Source organism: Taurulus bubalis (assembly GCF_910589615.1).
Source record: "Taurulus bubalis genome assembly, chromosome: 5".
Classification (NCBI taxonomy): domain Eukaryota; kingdom Metazoa; phylum Chordata; class Actinopteri; order Perciformes; family Cottidae; genus Taurulus; species Taurulus bubalis.
This window is the reverse complement of record NC_136593.1, coordinates 3913885-3930570: the sequence shown is the minus strand read 5'-3', so window position 1 is coordinate 3930570 and position 16686 is coordinate 3913885. Positions and strand designations below refer to the sequence as shown.

General features: G+C 40.9%; 1 protein-coding gene across 1 annotated transcript in view; it reads right to left on the bottom strand.

Moving 5' to 3' along the window:
- raly (RALY heterogeneous nuclear ribonucleoprotein) overlaps window positions 1–16686 on the bottom strand; it is a gene marked incomplete at both ends in the record, with an annotated part of 37961 nt that overhangs the window by 8858 nt on the left and 12417 nt on the right. Inside the window, 2 exons of the mRNA XM_079218046.1 lie at window positions 365–484; window positions 8339–8502. Coding sequence (XP_079074172.1) covers window positions 365–484; window positions 8339–8502 — 284 coding nt within the window. The remainder of the gene's footprint in view (window positions 1–364; window positions 485–8338; window positions 8503–16686) is intronic.

The following is a 16686-nucleotide window of genomic DNA, read 5'->3' as shown; positions in this document are numbered from 1 at the left end:
ACGTTGTTCTAAAATGAAAAACAATATAAAAAACACTTCAATGTTTAGTTTGACTGAGTCCAACATGGCTACTGGTTTCATGCACCTCATGACCTTCTGGCTTCTGTATCTTTGTGTGAATACTGCAATCAATATGTTTTGTTTTTACTGTACTGTAGCTTTAACATTGTAGAGCTTGTGGTAAATAAACTGCATTAATATCATAAATAAACGACCAATAATGAAAGAAAATCAGTTTGGCATGCATCATCAAACAGCTGGATAATAAAGGCCGATCTGTATTGGTTCAAAGGTGTTGGATTTGTGTGTGTGTGTGTGTGTGTGTGTGTGTGTGTGTGTGTGTGTGTGTGTGTGTGTGTGTCACCTGAGGAGGTGATGTGTGTGTCTTCTGTGATCTGCTCCAGTCTGCCCAGCAAAGCTTCGACGTTGGCTTTAATCTGAGTCAACTCGGACTTGATCCCCTGAAGCTCTGCACCTTTCCCTGCTGGTAGAGAGGTATAGATGGATGGAGAGAGAGAGAGAGAGAGAGAGAGAGAGAGCAATAGGGGTTAACAAGTCTGCAGAGAGCGAACCAGACCTTTGCCTTTGTAAAAGGTCAGAATCTTTCAAAGACGGTTACGTTTTCTGGATTTTTCTTGAGGTGATGATGCACTATGATGTCTGTTCCTATTAGACAAGGGCTCGGCCCTGGAAGAGATTCACTGGATCTAGAGACGTGTTCGTAAGATACTCCAGCGTGACTAATGGAGCCAAAGCGAGCCATGAAATCAACTTGCCACAATTCATTTCATGATCACCAACAAGAGACGTCTTAATGTCTCGTCCTCGCCGCTCGCCCCTTGAACTCTATGGGGAAACTTCCAGAGTTCAGAGGAAGATGTGAAGAGGAGGATTCATTGGGACCGAAGAAAAGACCTGAAAAGACAACTGAAAGTCCGACTGCGCTTGTGTTTGTATTCGTTTGCTGTCAGAACTGAATTTCACCTCCTGAAGAAGGAGGTTTTTAATGTGTACAATTAAACAGCAACGTTGCTTTAAATGTTGCAGCCGCAAGGAATTGTGCCGATTCTAAAGGAGATGAGAAAGGAAGCACTGAAGCACCTTTCTTTGACCAACTTCTTCCCATGGCGGACACTTTGATAGACTATTCATGGCCTCAGCCATGGACTGAATACTACATTCTCAATCAGTATGTGCTGCATACTACGTAATAAATGAACGATAAAGTATGATTTGACAAGCGATCGCAGAAAAATTCCAAACAAGCGTTATTTGGATAAACTCAACGGTTACTTTTTCGCATGAAAACAGATTTAAAGTTCACAAAGTGACATAGTAACAGCTTGTAATCTGCCTCAAAGACTCACAAAGACTCAAGGCACCCAGACGCAAGGCATTGTGGGGCAGTTGAGTAGCGCTCACGTCTCACACTCGTATATTCTTGCTTGTGCATTATAAATCCAGGGACAACTACGCACTACATACCAGATATTACATCAAACGTTACGTTAGCACACGCTAACACCTGGACCTTCTCAAGATGGAAGATCATAATTTTTTGGGGGGTTGAGGGGACTTTTCCTGAACTTGTCTTTTCATCTTCCTGCTGGATTTGTTAGATAGAACAACTAGTACAGTTGCGGTTCCTCCAATCCTCCGCCTGTGGTTGGGTACAAGTGGAAAAGTCCTAAATGACGGCAACAAAAGTCAGGGAACCCAAAAAAAAGGAATCATCTGGGAACCATGAATATGTATTCCAGATATCACAACAGTCTTGCCAACACAGACGGAGATACCCTGCTGTGGGTCAAAGTGATGGATGAACTGTTTTGAACTGGTTACACAACTTATTCATATTTCTTATAACCGCAGCTCTGTTCAATTCCTTTTGGAATGTATACTTTCTTTTGATCGCTTCCGATCAAAACGATGGTTTCTTATTTGTGTTGTCTGTCGGGTGACCACAGCCATGCAACACATTCTTATTGGTGCTTCATTTTTACTTACTTTGCAACTTTATAACTCTTAAGAAAAACCTTCTAAACATACAATATATTTGTTATATTTTACATTGACGATGTAAGTTGTGAAATGCAACATTATATATATATATATATATATATATATATATATATATATATATATATATCTCCGGTCTATAAAAACATTTTTTTAAGTCCATACTGGCATCTTGTTATCGACGCCGAGACAGAAATTGGGCTCTCTTTCCCGAAAAATAAACGTTATGTTTCATTATTTACGAGGAAAGGATGGTTGAAGCAGTTTTCCTCCCTGTATTGGACACGATGATGATATTTACGGCCGGGCGACCAGCTCTAGACTCAAACCTTTTCAATGCCGCATATATATCACCCGGCCTTGAGATTCATTGCTGCAGAGTTATGGGCCGGTACTTACTTTGCCAACAAAAAGCTGTCTGGTGTACGTGAGGCGGGATCACCATTTGTTCCCATGTATTTATAAACCTCAAAGTTAATCCTGCGGAGACAATTCCAACGTGTACTCGCTCATCCTGCTGACTGAAACTGTCATTGCTTTTCATTGTGTTCTGTTCGTGGCTGTTTTTAATTGATAAAGCATGTCTTCTTTGAATGCTATTGGATTTAGGTTGCGTCTGCATTTATTGTATGTATATACAATTGACAATGAGGGTTGTGCTTTCCAAGGTTTCAAATAAAATAAATTAATGAGCGAGTAAGTCTAAGTTAAACATTGGAAACACACAAAACAGGGTTTGGATAATATTTTTTGTCTGCTTTTCTATTTACAAATGTATTTATAAAAAAGATCTTTGCCGTAAAAGTCGGGTTACAAGCCGCTACTACCTTCGGTCAGTGTCCCCGTTAGCTCCCTGCTGTAGCCAGCTAGCGCTCTGCTAGCTCTCCGCTAGTTCCCCGACAACCACCGAAGGTACCAGGCCCAACCCCGGCTCGATACCCAACTCGGGCAGAGGGGACGCGGGCAGTAGCAGCAGCAGCGAGGAGCTAGCAGCAGCAGCGCTAGCAGCAGCAGCGCTAGCTGCAGCAGCGGGGAGCTAGCAGCAGCAGCGGGGAGCTAGCAGCAGCAGAGGTAGGAGCGGCTTGTAACCCGACTTTTACGGTACATGGAATTTTAACCATATGTTAGACATTTGATTTACCTGTATAATGCATCCATTGTATTTTTTTTGGGACATATTTTGTTTGTTCTGCAAATAAAAAAGAAAAGAGAAAACTATTGAGATGTCTCTAGTGAACCACTGGAAAGAGGCAGAGAGAGAAGAGGTGATTAGGGAGAGACGGACCAAGTGATGAGTACATTAGTGGCACGAGAGAACAACTGAAGCCATGCAACACATCTGGTGGTTGTTTTTGCTTCACTACAATTAACTCAAAATGACTACCATATTTCCCAACTGTGTGTGTGCGTGTGTGGTTGTTTCTCAATCCACATTCACATCTCTGTCTCTCTGTCCTTTCTTTCTTTCTCTTCTCCATCTTTGCTTCGACCATAGTTTCGTCTGGTGTCTTGCTGCTCACACACACACACACACACACACACACACACACACACACACACACGCACACACACACACACACACACACACAGTTCAAGCACAAGGAGGCAGAATAGTGCCTTCTTCAGGATGAATTCAATTGACTCATACATGGTGTCTCGTAGCTATATCATCTAAAGAGGTCATACACCTTCATATAAGCCTTCTGTTGAAAGTCTGTTGAAAGTCTGTTGAAAAAAGTCTAGGATTCGAGATATACATATTTTTTAAAGAAATTGTAGGGAAATTATTGGGGTCAAAGGCCCATGGGAGAAAAAAGCTTATGGCTGAAAGCCTTGGGCCTGAAATCAGCAGCCAAGGTGGCCACTTGAGATTAAAGTTACCAGTCACTCTGAATTTCCAAAAATATAGTTTTCTTGAAATAAAACAAACCAAATGCAACAAAAACTCACTCCCAACTTGTCAAACACAGACGCTCGGTCAGTGGCCCCCAGCTTCAACATATGTGGCTCTGGGTGGGTGTCTTTCAAAGTTAGCTTTTGTCTTCTACAGAAAGTTAGGGTTTAGGCAACAAAACCACCTAGATAAGGAAAAGAGTCACATTAACAGGTGACCGGCAGTCTAATTTTATCGCGTTAGCGTGGAAGTAACTTAAATGGCGTTTCTCGATCAAGGCGAATGACTCATGTTTCGCGGTTGTGTAAATTGAAAGAAACAAATCATCTGCATATAAGTTAACTGTGTTCCCATTATAAAATGTATTTCCTTACCTAATAAATACATTATTTAACAAATGTAAATCCGTGCAGGTCTCAAGCATCTGGCTGGCGAGGCTTTATGCATCGGTCTATAAATCACAGCTCTACAGTGCAGGCGTTTCCACAGTTTGACATTGACGAGAGGATCACCTGGGCAGATCCTGGTCTCCTCTGACGGGATAATTGATATGCCATGCTTGTTTAGTCCGTTGGCAAGCACTTTAAATACCACCTGTCTATCAGATTTGTGCAATGCGTTGGGTCCAAAGCCGGGCACGCCTCCTCCTCCAGTTTTAATAAAAGTCAGATGTTGTAAAGCACTTGGGGTAAAAATTTAATTCTCCCTGAAATTCGAAACATTTCGGAGGACAAGAGGAGCGAAAGGCACAAGGGAATGATTCAAATGTGGATGTTTGACAACTTAAACTCAAAGTGTGGCTGCTTGGATCTTTCTGACAGGATTTTAGAGTCCTGGTGTGCGGGGAGTCAATGAAACGAGTCTGAGACGTATATCTGAACGCGATACTTTAGTTTAGAGGTCAACGTGCTGTACAACTTTGTCTTCACTGGTTATTTATGCATCTAGTTAACTAATCCAGAGAGTTACTTTGAGCTGCAGTGGTACATTTGCAGAATCAACACCATAAATATGAATTTAAGGTTTTATATTAAAAGTGATGCAAATTATATTTGAGGGGTATGACATGCAAAGACAAAGTCAATCCACAAATAGACTCAGATTCAATCTAGAATGCATGAATTGAAACAATTCTGCATGGCTCAGTGGTAGAGCAGGGTCATCCTTCAATCAGAGGAGGATCGGCGGTTGGATCCCCGGTTCTGCCATGTCAATGTGTCCTTGGGAAAGACGCTTAACCACAAATTGCTCCCGTAAATTGGGCCTATGGTGTATTAATGTGTATGTTGGGCATGATGGGCATGTGGCATCCTGCATGGTAGCTCCTCCCATCAGTCTGAATGAGTGTGATTGGGTGAAAGATGACACGTAGTGTTAAAGCGCTGTACAAATACAGGTCCATTTACCTTTTAAGCTTAATACAAAAATATGCTCTCACACTGAAACTTAAAGACTTTATGAACTTGAAATAAAAACAAGTCGTCATTCCTTCATACGACATAATTAGTACGTCGTCAATGGCGATTATGCTGATTTGGTGCAAACATCAGCAGAACATGAACAAAATAGGTTGCGTCTCAGAGCCTTCCCAAGCGACTCAAATCAACATTTTATGATCTGCCACCATTATTGTTAATGTCCAGTAAAGTGTAGGCAACTAAAAGTCATTGGTTAATGTTTCTTTTTAAAATGATAGCCAGCAAAAAGGTAATGTTGACGCAAACCCCTATCTCTCAAAATTTGTCAAAGAAGAACTCCTTTTTGAGGATGTTTTGTGTTGCTGTGTCAAAGTACCATTACTTCTGTCTTTGATTCAGATCGAAGACATTCTTTGCTTTGAGCAAACAACCAATAGTATCAATGTTTTCTGATGAAGACCGGCTTGGTAAAAAAATTATAAACAGGACGAAAAGGTACCTTGCCAACAAATGAGTTAGAGGAAGTCAAAAAACATGTTTTTAAAACATCCATCATTCTGATGTAAGCTCACTGTATCTATCATCAGAGCTGTCGCTGCTCATTTAACACCAGGAGCACATTGGAGTCTCTGTTTCAAGGTTCGGGTACATGATAGCCCGCCCATGCCTCTGGCCCCCTCCGTTTCCCCCTGTACCGCCCTCGACGAGGCCGGGGTGAGCGTTAGCCGAGCACAGTGGGAGCAACACATTAACAGAAGGCTCCTGCATGGACCGGTCTCCGTCCTGTAGGTACGGCAGGACTGCGGAGATGACCGTCCATTCATATGGTTCTATCTCTTGGACATCTCTGGCTCATTCTCAGGGTCTCATCCCCGAGCTAAGTGATGCCCCGGGTAACGTGGTGTTTTCTTGACCCTTGCAGGCCCATGGATCGGTCGGGATTAATGTGATTGGGTCAATGTTTTGTCACATTTATCAGGCTCCAACCACTGTACCCAATCAGTCCAGCAGATATATTGTAATCCTAGTTCTATAAGCAAAAGCCTCTTTGAAAGGGGACCTTCAACTCTTACCCCACTCGCTGAAGAGGGTGTATGATGCTGGACAGTAATGTGTGCTGCCATATAAACGGGTTCAGACATATATAATTATACCTTTTAAGTGCCAAAGAATTGTGAAGTGGGAATAAGAGAGAATGAGGAGAACATAGATTCTGCGTCCAAAATTCACGGCCAACCACCAAGACTTCTGAAATCCAAACTTGATAGAGCGCCAGTCAAAGCAAAAGTCTAAACGTTCCCAGCGTTACCATTGTCTGCATCTCATTTCCCTATTGGATTGTCACCACCATGGTAATTATGTCAGTTTTAATTTTCATTAACAACACCGTTTCTTGTGTGAATTTCTGCAAAATAAATCATGTAACTGAGGAGTCGTGCAGGGCGATGCATTAATCTCCAAAAGTAAAGCTACTTCAGTTTTCAATCAACAAGGGGAAACACAGCTTAAATCAAAAACTGCTGTTTGTAAAAAAAAAAAAAAAGAAACAAGAAAAGGGAGCTAACGGGAATCAGCATTTCTCTCCAGATCCACGTTATAGATCCAGGAGAATAAAATAATGGGACAACAGTCGCAGTGAGGCTTGAATGGAAGGTTTGGATCACAAGGGTGGAGGTTGTTGCTAGGGCGAGGAAATGTAAGAGGAGGAAAAATAAACCGATGAGGGACATACAGGCAGAGAGAACGAGTTTGATGCCATGTGGTGTTTTACATCAGATTATTGGACTTACCCCAACAAGATGATTATACTGGTGTACTTCAATATATTGAATTTTTACATTCAGAATCCAAAAATGTTACTATTTCCCTGTTTACTAAAACTGCCAACACAACAACTAAATTTCAACATAATTTACTGCAATTTCTAATTTTACCAAAACAATTAGCCTTGTTGCTACTTCAGCTACAGCTATGTAATGTTATTGTTTACCAAATACTTAAACCGATACAACCTTTACTGAGATCATTGCATTTATTATTGCATGTTCCAATTGACCCTTCACAAAAGTCCCGCCCTTCAAACGCAGACTGGCATAGCATAGCATAGCATAGCATAGCATAGGGGGGGGGGGGGGGGGGGGGTCCTACAACTAGCTCAGTTTTACAAGATTTTCTTTTCAGGCTGGCCTGCAGGATTTTGAGCTCGTCGTGCTTAAACGTTGTGTAATAGTGATGATCTGAGAGGTTGGACCAAGTTTCTAAAACGCACAACATGTTTACGTTAAAACTCGTGGAGCTAAAATTACCAGAGTGTGTTCGCACATAATTTACTAGATTTTGCACGTCTATGCTGCTGAAGGTAAACTGAATGTCTACACATGCTGGGTTGGCTTCATAGTTGAAGTTGTTCCTTAACTTCAGTGTCTTTGTGACGTAGTGGTTCACTTTGACACTGTGATCCGTAGACCGAAGCGTCTATCTTTATCTTATTAACCTGTTTTTACTGGTATTTCAGTTTGACATTCCAGATGCATCCTTCAAACGCATATTGTAGACCTTTTCACCGGCTTCTCTTTTAATTCTTCCAAAATTAGATTATATTTATTAAGTGAGTGCAGTTAGTGACAGTGTGGGCTCGATGGTAACAGTTGGTAGAGGGGGGCGGGGCTTAGCAGAGGGTCAGTTGTAGAACTCATCACTAACATTTATAAAGTTTTCAAATAATTCACATTTGAACAAAACAAATATAATACATATACATTGTGTACGGGTGACCACAATTTGGAATATTTGTTTAATTTTGATGTGTATACATTTTACTTGGATTTCTTTGGTATTTTATCACCTTCAACTGTTTCACAAAATGAGAATTATGTTATTTACGGCTACTATCGATGTCAGAATTAATAAATAGTGTCAGAACTTTGGCTAACAGATACAAAACAACTTTTATTTGTCACGTTTTCAGAAACACCTTTGAATCAGTGGTGTTGACGGACAGACTTACATCTCCGTTTGTTTCCGTTGCTGGTGGGGAGGACGGAGGCGTTACGCGCCAGCAGTTTGACGGGCAAGGATTTGACCCGTCGTACCAGAGGCACCGCTACCCGCTGGCGTTTGACGGGCACCACCCGAGGGACCGGAGACACCCTGCCGTGGAACTCAAACAACCTGAAGAGAGCGAGGAGAGGGGAGACAGAAAAAGGAGGGAGGCAAAGAGAGGCAACGAAGAAAGAAAAAGGAAGAGGGTTGGAAAGGAAGGGGAAAAGTTGAAGAGGAGAGGTCAGATGAGGAGGAGAGGGTGTTTGGAAAATTGTTAATGGGCTAGTGAAGCGCTTTTTTAGTCTTCCGACCACTCAAAAAGAAAAAAGAAACACACTGTTTGCCTTTGAAAAAAGGTTTGCTTTGCGAGTTAACTTAGTCGTTACCTAAGTATCATTATCTTCTACATTTCAGTTGTGTTCTATGGGGCTGTTCCCTCTATTCTTATGTTCCCTCTATAGATCGCTCCACCACTACTTCCCCTCCCTCTTTACACCTAGTTCCACCAACAGATGGAACTAAAAATGTAAAACACTTCTGGTTTTGTCTCTTGAGAGGCTCGGCCTGGATTTTCCTCCGAGGCCTTCGGCTGCATATGTGAAGAATCCAAACAGCTTTTTGTGTTGAAAAAAATATGTATGTTATAGATGAACACATCCCACTTTTCCCCCGATGCCATGATCACTCTCATCTGTACGCGCTACCACGCTACTCTCCACTGCTCGTTTTATCCCCTCTCTCATTACCCCTCATCTGAGCTGCTTGTGTCTGTTTCAGATAAGCGATAACAGAGGTCAGTAAAGAAGTCTGCTGCTGTTATTGGGTTACTCTGAGTCTCAAAATAAGGATTTGTACTACAGTTTAAGTAATGCATTAATTTACTCTCGTCTCAAATTGAGCGTAGAACACAAACCAGAGCAGAGGAACAGCTGGCGGACTCGGTCTTCTCATCTTTACTGAGGAAACTTCTGAGAAAATCAAGATGTGTGGTGTAAGAAAATATGAGACTGAAGTAAATGTATTCCATGTCAATTTTTCTTTTCATTGAAAGCACACTTTCAATGGACTTTCAATGCTGTCGTAGGTTTTGTTGCCGAAACCCTAACATTTGGGACGGTTTGCCATTTTGTGGCCTAAACCGAGCATGATTTCCTCATGTGTTGGACAGGCATTTTGGTTAAATGCCTGAAAAATGAAACCAACACACTTCACAAGAGTTTCCATGAGACGATTCTGAAGAAAATAAAAAAAAAGTCTTCCTTCAATGTCCAGCATGAGTGACCATAGTTTGAGTCAAGACATTGACTGGAAGTCAAAAGTTTAAACTTTTTGTACCCTATAGAAAAACAATCTACAATAATACAGATAAACTACGTTTAGGCTATTAGCATCACTTCAGTTCATCATTATAATAATGATAATAGACTCTATTTGATACACCCGGTCCCAGTGGGTATTGGCTAACTCATTGGGTTGAGGATGATCTGATTTGGGAACCATACCGTATACTCATGAAGATAAAATCCGAGCGATGCACAGACTCAGATGCACACTTTGAGACGGCTGACTGCATCTCAAGACTGGCAGGAAACTGTTACACTAAAGTTTTGAACATTGTTTCCCTGAAGAAAGTAATCTGTGGACCACATGTTGAAGAAAAAAAAAATCAGAGGTGAAAAACAATAGAAAAAAACAAGTTTGAAAGCTGGCAATGAAATATCTGGCCATCTCGAGCCTTTGGAGGATACTTTAGTTGCACTGTCCAAAACCGATCCAACAGACCTTGTGAAGCACACGCCAAGAACTGCTGAAAGATATCAGAAGCAGAAATGCGCAGATTTGGGTTTTTCTAAGAAGTGTGTTTAGTGTTACTTTGGGACGCATTTTGCTGAAGGTTGAATGTTTGGTCTGAGGGTTACATTAACGCCTCCAGATTTTATGTGGAGGAAACCTTTGCCATTCTCACTGTGAGAGGAAACTTTACAGATGTGTTGGGTGATGTTCAGGATATCTGTAAGAGCAGTAAATGAGAAATCATTGCTCAAACTATTCAGAGGTTAAAGACCTATGGGAATTTGTTCCTAAACACAAAAAACTAAATTCAAAAAAATTAAGAAAGGTATGTATTGATAGCCAAAGTGCAAAACCTGCAAAATGATCCAGGAAAAGTAGGGGGAAACTCCTATCTGCCCTATTTTTCTGTTTGCATTTTTTATTGGGTATTCTTAACAAATAGCATTCTGTAAGAAAACAAGTTTTTTTGGGTATTCTCAAAAGTGTTTTTTTTTCAGATAGGAGGTTCGATTGTGCAGAAGAACTTGAAATTGTAAGTTGAAATTGTGTGGAATTGTATAAAGCAAGTTTTTTTCTCATTCTTGGATAATTTAACATAGTTGGTTGTAGGTTTAACAACTCGTATAACTTTAATCCGTTTTTAAGGCAGCAAGTTTAGTCAACTTGAAATGTATTGCAGGAGCTCTTTGGAAACAATTAAAAAGTAATGGAATTTTCTCGGCTAAAGTTCGTATTGTCGAAACATTTTTCAAGTCACAAGACGATTGTTTGACCTCATAGCTACAGTTAAATATACAACCTCTGCACAGTCCCTGCTTTTTAATGTTTAGTGGCCAATATTAAGATCATTTTCATCTGGCTCACACAAAGGGTCTGTGGTCTTCAATATCTAATATTACAATGTGTCACTTCATGGGTAAAAAAAAAACTAACGCGGAATTTCTGGAATGGTAACCAAACCAAACAAATACAAACAAATGAAGAGTCCCTTTCTCCAATGAATGAATATTTGGGACAGACGGCAAAGTTCTAAACCAAAAAAACCTCAAGGCTGCTCTGTGATTTTGTTTTTATGAGGATCAAAACAAAACAATTGATCATTATTGTGAAATTCATGTCTTTTTTAAGTGGTGGTGTGGTGTTGTTTACTTCCTGTGAATTCTTTTGAAAAAACACTATTTGACACATTTGGCTGAGAATTGGTTGGGGGTAGCGATCTTACGCACATTGCAATGTTGATGCTGAAACTATATATATATATATATATATATATATATATATATATATATATATATATATATATATATATATATATATTTCTCATAGAGCCCTACTGTATATTGATAATGTCATAAATTGGGCATCACGTTTGTCTAGGATGTAGCCAACTTCTCGCCCAATGTCAGCTGGGATCCACTTCAGCAGCGACCCTTAGAAAAGACAATAGGACAATCATCAAGGAGGGATGAACATTAACAATGTTTAAATTGGGCAACATCTCTGTCCACCATTCGTAGCAATCCCTCCGAAAAGAGAATGCACCGTAAACCGTTGATTTCTCATGACATTTTTCGGTAGTTATCTACGTAATCTGGAACGAGGTCATGGGCGGAGGTGGATGGTTCCAACAAACAGCGATCTTTCAGCCAGGAGACCGCAGTACGTTCCCTTCGTGAAACGAGAAGTCAATTAATGTTTTTGTCACGTATATTTGTCTCCTTTAGTGACGTCAGTTTTGTTGTTATTTCGACCCCAAATGACAATCTATTCCTCAACTTAACCAAGTACTTGTTGCCTCAACCGAGCTGAGTTTCCTGCGAAGACTGAAGTTTATTTTGAAAAGACTGCCTTTTGTAAAATGAGGAGTAACCTTTTTCGTAGGATATGATACGAGCTGCTGTTTGAAGATACATTACCCAGTGCATGCCCCAGCAAGGAGCTGACTGGCAGACTATATTTACTGAAGTTGAATAAAACGATCTGCACACCTGCTTGTTTAAACTTTGTGTTGGCGTAATTGGTTTGACGTTTTTCACACAGAGGTGCGTTGGGTACCAAGAAACCGATTAAACTGGTCACGTTAAAACAATAACTTCCAATCTTGACATAATTATCCAAATCGGACAACACGTCTTTTAATACACCGCCTCAGTTTGGTCATAGTTAATAAAAAGCAGTAAAACATGCAATGAGTTGTGAATTCTACCCGGGTCACGAAAGTTGACGATAGTTTGGGAGATCTGTGTGGAATATGATGATTTAACTGAATGATTTTGACAACACCAACCTCCCTTTTGGCTCAACTATTTCCAACTACATGAGACATGTTCCATTGCAGGCTGTGTTTTAATCATTTGGGACAAGAAGCTTTTTTTTTTTATAACAGCAGGTCCAGATGGTTATGTGCTTCACTCCCCCACCTTAAAATGTGTCTCCACAAGAATAAGAGTAGACAAAAAGAGAGGTAAAGAAGTACGTGGCTTAATTTAAACATTTGGACGAAACTGATCTGCGACACTTAGCGAATATTTAAAGCAGACGGAAGTTTTAATTGCAAGATTTACCGTTCAGATCATACTTCAGGAGTTTAATAAACTTCGATCAGAAGCTGAGCAGGAATTTCATGGCTGCCGTGCCCCTCCGTTTGGCCTTCCACGCCTCAAAACATGGTCTGCCCTGCAGCCATCAGGACTTCTCCTGCTGATTTTCTTCAGTTCTCATTGAGCAGCATCGAGTGATCAGAGCAAACTAATGCAGAACTTTATACTGGAGGACCTGCGTTCTTGTCCCAAATGTAGACGTTATGTTTGAGACGTGTTTTCCGTACCTATAGAACTAAAATATAACCACAAATCTTTGATCCATATGGTTCACACCTTTACCTGTATTAACTTTGTCTGTTGGCGAGCGGCACAACACAGTAAGAGAGAACTATAAACACTATTTAAACAGATAAAAATAAACAAATTAACTATGGAGCCAACTTTCATAGCATACTTATTGTAAAAGTTTATGACGCAAAAAAGTCAACAAAATTGGGTAGGCAAAAATCATCCGCCTCTATTTCACAGATATTGTATATTAAAGTATTGCAATAAACACAAAATCATCACAAACTTGAATTCATTATTTTGTGGCCTTTTGGCTGCCTTTGATGTTGGGAATACAAAATAAGTAAGTTACCAAAGACGAAAGATACATAAATTAAAGGGTAAGTGGGGGAAGAAAAGATAAGTAAAGTGTCTTGCATAGATAGCATGTATAGCATACATTACATTCATGGGCTATAATAGGGAGTGTGTGAGACCGCCAGATCACATGAAAGGTGTAAATCAGTCCTGAGATCTGCAACCTAGTTGTTCAACATGTTTCAACATCTGTTAAGACAGATGTTTGTCCAGTAAAGCTCAGCATGATTTCTCAAATTCTGGTATAGGGGCTGATTTGGTGGGATGGATGTATAGAGGTTAATTAAACCAGCTGGTGGCCAGGAGATCACCAGGTTGAATTCTGGTCTATTTTGTTTTTCTGAGCGATGGGATGAGGCGCTCACACATCTGGAAGGAGGGCTGAGTAGCAACGCCTTTCCTTTTGACTAAATAGAGCCAGTTGAGGGGGTGATTAGGATGCCCCCTCCCTGTGGAGGTATTCCGGGTACATCAAACAAGACGTGGACCTCGAGGCAGTACCAGAAGGTTCTGGAGAGGGTTTATATGTCCCAAAAGCAGTAATCCGACAGTGCGGAAGTTCCAAAAACTGCATTTCCTCAACAGGCCAATGGAGGCTGACTGCAAGAGAGTCAATCCTTATAGACTCCCATGTTAAAAAGCCCAACTGTATAGCTGAAATAACAGCCTGGTACAAAAACTGTTTTGATTTCTATAGCTAATATAATAATCATATTAAGGCTTTAACTTATGTTTGGGAAAGTGTAGATGGACTTGCTGTAAAGCGCCTTTCTAGTCATCGTTCACTGATTAACACACTCGTTCATACACTGACGGCAGAGGCTACACCTGCACATCAGGAATAAATCAATATGGACTGCAGGAGCCGGGGATCTAACCACTGATTTGTCAATTGGAATTATGAGTGTGCAATTTGCCCTTAATTGGGTTATTACGGGCCCCTTTGAGTGACAGGTAGGTGCCGTCTCAGGTCGCCCACCGCCAGCTGGTACACGAGGGTCCGCCTCAACTCCACCAACAGTCCACCTCTTTGCTCATTTTTGGATTGGTTGGGAGTTAGGGCTGTCATCTCTGCCGTAATAGCGACGACCCAACCTTCAGTTCCCAGCAGCTCTTCAGACAACTGTGTGTAACGTTGCGGAGACTACGTCCATCTTTTATCTAGTCTATGATAACCCGGTTTGGCCCGGGACCACCTTGGAGTTCCCAAAGAGAAGCTGAAGGAGTAATTAAGGAGATGTCTGGGAGGGTGTCTGGGATACTTTGTTCAGCCTAAGGATCGAGCAGAGAATCAAATGTACTTTACTAAAATTACACACCAATGCTGTGCTTCATTTGTCAATGTAATCCCTCAATGTCCAAGATAACATTAGACTTCTAGTAGATAAAGTCATCAACTTGACTATTTGCTGTCAGATACTAAACCGGCCCCCCTCCCCTGTCTGTATACTTCTGGCCCAGGTCTGTTTTTCATGAACTGGTCATGGCTCTTTAGTACAGAATGAAGGGAGATTCTGATGCTAAGGCATGAAATTATATTGTAGACAATGATGTGCTTCGGACTTTGCGCCAACATTTCGGTTAGGGCCTCTGAGGAATTTTGGCTTGGAAGAACTTGACTTGAGCTCTGTCCTAAACTCCATCCAGCACCGATGTGATGAACTGGAACACCGACTGGGAGTCAGGCTGCTAGAAAGCCAACAATGTTGTGTAATACGTTCATCTCTGCTGCATTTTGAGCTGTGTTAGCTTCAGTCTGATAGTCATTTACTTCTCCTCATCTCAGTAACATCATCTGAATGGGAGCACGGTTCTGGAGCCAGGCTAAACAAATCTCGTCTAAAGCCTTCCTGGAAGAGTGAAGGCTGTTATAGCAGAAGATTAACGACGATAGTTTTGGATAGATGTGGTTGGTTTGGGGCGTTCACTTGCTTTCAGCCATTTACCTCTGCTGATGCTCCGTCAGGCCTGGTGTGCAGCTGCATTCACTTCTGCTTGTTTCAGAGTACTTTTGCTTTTAGTCTGGTTTTCAGTGAGACACACAATTGGTGAGATTGAATTGATCATTCTGCTGCTTGGCCATGCGACTACTCCTTAGTTGCCTTGTCGGTTTGCTTCTTTTGTTAAATCCCGCCTCTCAAACGCAGATAGTGTAACATTGGCCATTTCTGACTAGGTGGTCTGACAACTCTCTATACCGCATTCAATCGTTTCAGGTTTTCTGGATGTCGTTAACCGTTGAAGTTGGAAAGAGATATGCGTATCTAAGATGTTATGTTTCTACATAAATATCTGTGGAGCTCACACTAGCAGAATGCATTGGCACATCATAAACTAGCGTCAGCACTTCTGCGCTAGCTAATGAAGGTATACAGAATTTTCTTTGACCCTTCAGTCAGATAACAGCTGGAGCACATTATGCTTTCTTGATGTTTCTGGCTCACAAGTGGGTCATTTTGGTCTGACAGTGTCACTGGGTCACCTGCTTAAATATGAGGATATTTTGGTTAACTGTGGTGAGAGATTTAAAAGCATAAGAACTGCAGAATCTCCAGAGAAGTTGCCAACAAAAAATGTATTAGAATTTTTAAAAGTGCAAATTCAGTGCTGTGAAAAGGGGAATGAGATGTCTGCACCAATAATCGCAATCAAGTTGAGAAAAAAGTAGTGGAATTTTTCGCAAGTTTCTGAAGAAACAACACAAGCAGTTTGGGGGTTAAGAATAGCATTAATCTAATAAAAAGGAACAAGAGTTTTCTAACAATTATTTAAAAGAGCAGCATTGACGATTTTCTGATACCTGCACCAAGTTTCGTCAAAAGACGCCTGCAACTTAAGTAAGTCTTTGACCAAGAATGATTAGTACATATGAATGTTTAACTCTCTGACCCCATAATGAATTAATTGAATCCTTGCTATATTTAGGTGGTTGGTACATCACAATGCACTGTACCGGGTGAATCAAGCTTCAACATGTGCAGATCAAAACTATAGAATAAATTCAACGACTGTTTCCTACAGTTACAGCTTTTCATTCAAACAGTCAGCACTCCCTCATCGTCCAATAGTCCTTCCTCTTAGAGAATAAAAACATTGTACAAACCAGTGGTAGAAGTTTCTGAGAAAGAGCTAACCTCCAGGTTTTCGTCATGCACAAAAAGAAATCCAAGGGTTAGGGTTAGTGGGTGAAGTGAAGAATTTGGAATAAATGTCTTATTTGCGAGAGATACATAATTTACTGAGGATAATCCGGTTGGGTTGTGACAGGTTACATCGACAGATCGAAGCCCAGAAATGTACCACAGTGGTTGAGGGAAGCATCCGAGGACCG